We start from the raw sequence: 4,021 nt of genomic DNA, 5'->3' as shown, positions 1-4,021 counted from the left end.
TGAAGGTTCATAAAAAAACTTTTTGCAGATATCTCTCAAGACTTTTCCTAGAAAAAAGAAATGGCAATGCAGTAAAAATCGCTTGCTAGGTCCGTCAATCTCAGTAAAAACCTACAATAAAATGTCCGCTCCGAGATTGAAATACTAATCTGTGTTACAAACAGGTGCTGAAAAATGGACATTATCAAAAAATAATCATTAAATGTGTTTTAAAGTTACACCGGATCGATTAAATCCAAAACATGCACTGCTGGTGAACTGTGATCAAAATGTCAATTTCCTACAATGACAAAAGAAATTACATTGTGTACATTCCATCTCTAGACTTGTTGTCTGTTCAAGGTCCCGACCTAAAAAGTTTTTCTTAATATAAACCCGCGTCACGTGATGTCTCCTCAATCTTGCGCGCGCGCTGTATCTAAAATAAAAGAAAAACTTTCCAAACTAAACGTGACACTTCTCCGGTAACATAATAATATAGACCCCATACCAAAGCAAACAAACAAACAAATAAACAAATACCCCACCCCCTTTTTCCAAATCAATCAATAAAAAAAAAATCAATTATCCATTCATCAGAGGGGAAAGACTGCCTAACAATTGTTTTCAAAACAATTGCTTTATATTTCTTATATATGTTCTGTGTATCAAATTTGAATTTATTTTACAGGTACATCTGTTCCATCTGGAACTCCTTTATGTAGCATAGAAAACCACACATCTTATTACACACCAATGCAACCATCAGTACCATGCGAAGAAGATTCTCCATATACAACTAAGTCGTCAGCAGCAATTCAGGAAACAGGTTCTTTCCAAATCATTATGGACAACTTGAATATGAACCAAAAGACTAGACACAAGACTGAAGATACCAGCAACAAGGTGCACAACTCGGTCCTTTCAATGGCAGTTAATGATAGAGCAACACCAACCGACCCGCTAGATGAGATACACCCTCAAGCTGACATTCTATCACTATCTAATGAATTGTTCATTCCAAGTGACAATGACATACACCATCTAAATGAAGATTTTAAAAGTTTGATCCAAAGAGCTTTAGTAGACAACATCCCAGGACTATCTGAGTACCGACAAGTTGTGCAGTACCATATACTACATGAGTTTTCGCAACAGGCTGAAAAGAAGAGCACAGTTGTGAGTCTTTATAATTGTACCATTTTGCATGTAACATTGTAAAACGATCTCACCCCTTTTTTTGGACGATCAATGCTTTTGGTGTAAATAATAATCATGTTCATACACTAAGAAAATGCATTAAATAAAAGTGAGAAATATTGCTGAAGAAAAAAAGTTATTATATTAACATTGAAAATTGTTCAACTTAAAAATGAGAAAAAAAATACTGCCAATGTGTTCTACATAAAATTTGATTTTAATCAAAACAAGTTCTTGGTGTTTTCTGTTATTTTTTTAACATATTAGTTATATTATGTTGCTTTTATTTCCAGATACCATTAGGAATTCTTGAGAAGGATGAAAACATCACGGAACAAATGATTGATGTAATTACACATTTACAACAGTATGTGCCAAAGAGGGACAAGAAATTAAAGCCATTATTGTTGGGTGGCGATGCCTTGAGTGTTGAGAGGGGTGAAGCTGCACAGAAAGCCAGAATTGATGCAGTGACATGTGAAGACAGATTAGATGGCTTTATATGGAAAAGCGAAGATTGGCATGGCCATGTTATATCACTACAGGTATATATATATATATACATTTATATATAGTTCCTAGTTCCTCTATACATTTGTAAGTGCTACTAAATAAAGGAAATTACTATGAAATTTTAAACTCTAATTTATCATCATATTATATCCCAATGGAATTTCGATAAATCTCAAGTCTAGTTGTTGTAACTCGTCGATAAACAAAACAGAAAATAGTATCAAGTATACAACTTGAAAATGAACCTCTTATATATTTATCATACAAAAACCCTTTGCATCATTATTATTTATACATTTACATGAGTCATATGAATTTATTTGTTCTATTTCAGGCAATGCTTAAACAATTATGTATACATGTAACAAATAAATTTATTTGTTCTAAATATTTATTATTATTTTCAGGATACCTTTAACCTCCATTTCAAGGGTTCTTCATCTGGTGAAATGGGAACGTTGTTCCAATTGAAAAATAAATTTGATAGAAGAGGTGTTAAATCAGAGGTACATATACATGATTTTATTTCCATTTACAAATGTTAGTTTTGTGAAACAATAACAAACATGATAAAAAAAAAAGCAAATTATCTAACATTGCAAAAATTACAGCCAAAGTGGGAATGTATTGAAACAGTGAAGATTGTTTCAAGATTATCATAATTAGTTACATGACAGTTTACAAAGTCTGATTTTGATATATTTTATCTTCATAAAGATTCTTTTCTGTTGAATGTTATATATAAAAAAGAAGATGTGGTATGATTGCCAATGAGACAACTATCCACAAAAGACCAAAAAGACACAGACATTAACAACTATAGGTCACTGAACGGCCTTCAACAATGAGCAAAGCCCCTACCCATATGCTTGTATTTGGTATGATGGCTGGCTAATGAGACAACTATTCTCACAATTGAAGTTGATGTATATTGTACAACTTTTAATTAAAATGTAATGTTTATATTTCAACATTAATTTTTTTTTTATCTTTATAGGTGAAAGGTGCAGTAAATGATTGTAGAGAATTTTTAAGATTTGTAACAAGAGGATATATAATTCTTGGAGCCATGCACTTGTTAGGTTTTGATTCTTTAGATAAATTTAAAGACCTCAATCATACTTCCGACACTCAAAGAAGGAATTCCTGGAAAAACTGTCCCAAGACATAGTAGACAAGTACATTGCTACAGAAAAATTTGATTTAGAAGCATTTAAACAAACCAATACACAAGAAGAATGAAGACATATGTGTGGATATCCGGGGTGCAAGAAAAGTTTTGCTGTAGATGGGAAATGTAGATCCAAACTCAGGTTTCGGTGTCCGTATAAAGAGTTTGAAGGTGTTATACAGCCAGATAATGTCCAAAGCACCATTGAGGTCGAAAAAGATAAGAAGGAAGACTTTAAACGCAACTATAGCTGCAGTTTGTTGAGGGATGGTCTTTTTGACTGGTGTAGAGAAGATGCTGCGAGAGAAAATGATGGTGAACGTTTAGTTAGAATGTGGCGATTTGACATTCTAAAATTTGCCTTAAACAATCATGTAAAATACAGACTATTAGCTTTTAAATTACATGCACAGCTGTTAGCAATATTGCCTCCGAAACAAGCCTTTCAATTGAAAAACAATCGAACTGTTAACATACATGGTGGAAAGGGTGCTAATGTTCCAGGAGACCTTGCTCTCGAGTTTATGAACATGAGGGCAAAAGATGTGTTAAACTCTCTCAGAGGCAACATGACAAGTGATTCAATTGAAAGGTGCGGGAGAAGTCTCCAAGGCTGCAATGACATCATAGATTCCTATACAACAGGATTAAACCAATTTTTTGGAAAGCCTTCAAACACCAAGCCATCAATTCAGAAAGATATTGACATTCTTGTAAAACATTTACAACCAGAAGAACTTTTTCAAGACATTCCAGGAAGATGTCACAGGACATTTGACAGTATGAACTCAAATTGCTTAACCAAGTTGGATGGACAAAAATTGAACTCTTGGCTCACCAGCAAAAAAGAAGAATTTTCAAAAACACAAAGACTACGGTCTTATTTAGTTTAATTACAAATTTAGTGCTTTGATTTATAAATAGTATGATGGTGCTACATATTTTACCGAACATGTACATTTTTTATTTCTTGTTTGATGAGTTTCATATTTTTTAGAAGTGCTTTTAATGTGTCCTTCTTTTATGTTTAAATTGATGTGTGCTTCTTTTGTTCGTACATATGCGCTGTTAGTGCTTTAGTGTATCGATGTGTCCTGCTTTGTGTTCAAGTTAATGTTCTGGTTGTTTATATCGATAAAAGTGGCTTTTGTCTGTACA

General features: G+C 33.1%; 1 protein-coding gene across 1 annotated transcript; it reads left to right on the top strand.

The window, feature by feature from the left end:
• Positions 1 to 694: 694 nt before the first annotated feature.
• On the top strand, positions 695 to 2,863 carry LOC143081092 (uncharacterized). Its single transcript, XM_076257328.1, has 4 exons — positions 695 to 1,158; positions 1,473 to 1,724; positions 2,100 to 2,198; positions 2,690 to 2,863. Exons 1-4 carry the CDS (start codon positions 736 to 738, stop codon positions 2,861 to 2,863), a joined length of 948 nt encoding a protein of 315 aa, XP_076113443.1. The 5' UTR covers positions 695 to 735.
• Positions 2,864 to 4,021: the final 1,158 nt, after the last annotated feature.

The sequence above is a fragment of the Mytilus galloprovincialis genome, chromosome 6, assembly GCF_965363235.1.
Source record: "Mytilus galloprovincialis chromosome 6, xbMytGall1.hap1.1, whole genome shotgun sequence".
In the NCBI taxonomy this organism is placed as follows: domain Eukaryota; kingdom Metazoa; phylum Mollusca; class Bivalvia; order Mytilida; family Mytilidae; genus Mytilus; species Mytilus galloprovincialis.
The sequence above is the reverse complement of the archived record's forward strand: the minus strand, read 5'-3'. Positions and strand labels throughout refer to the sequence as shown.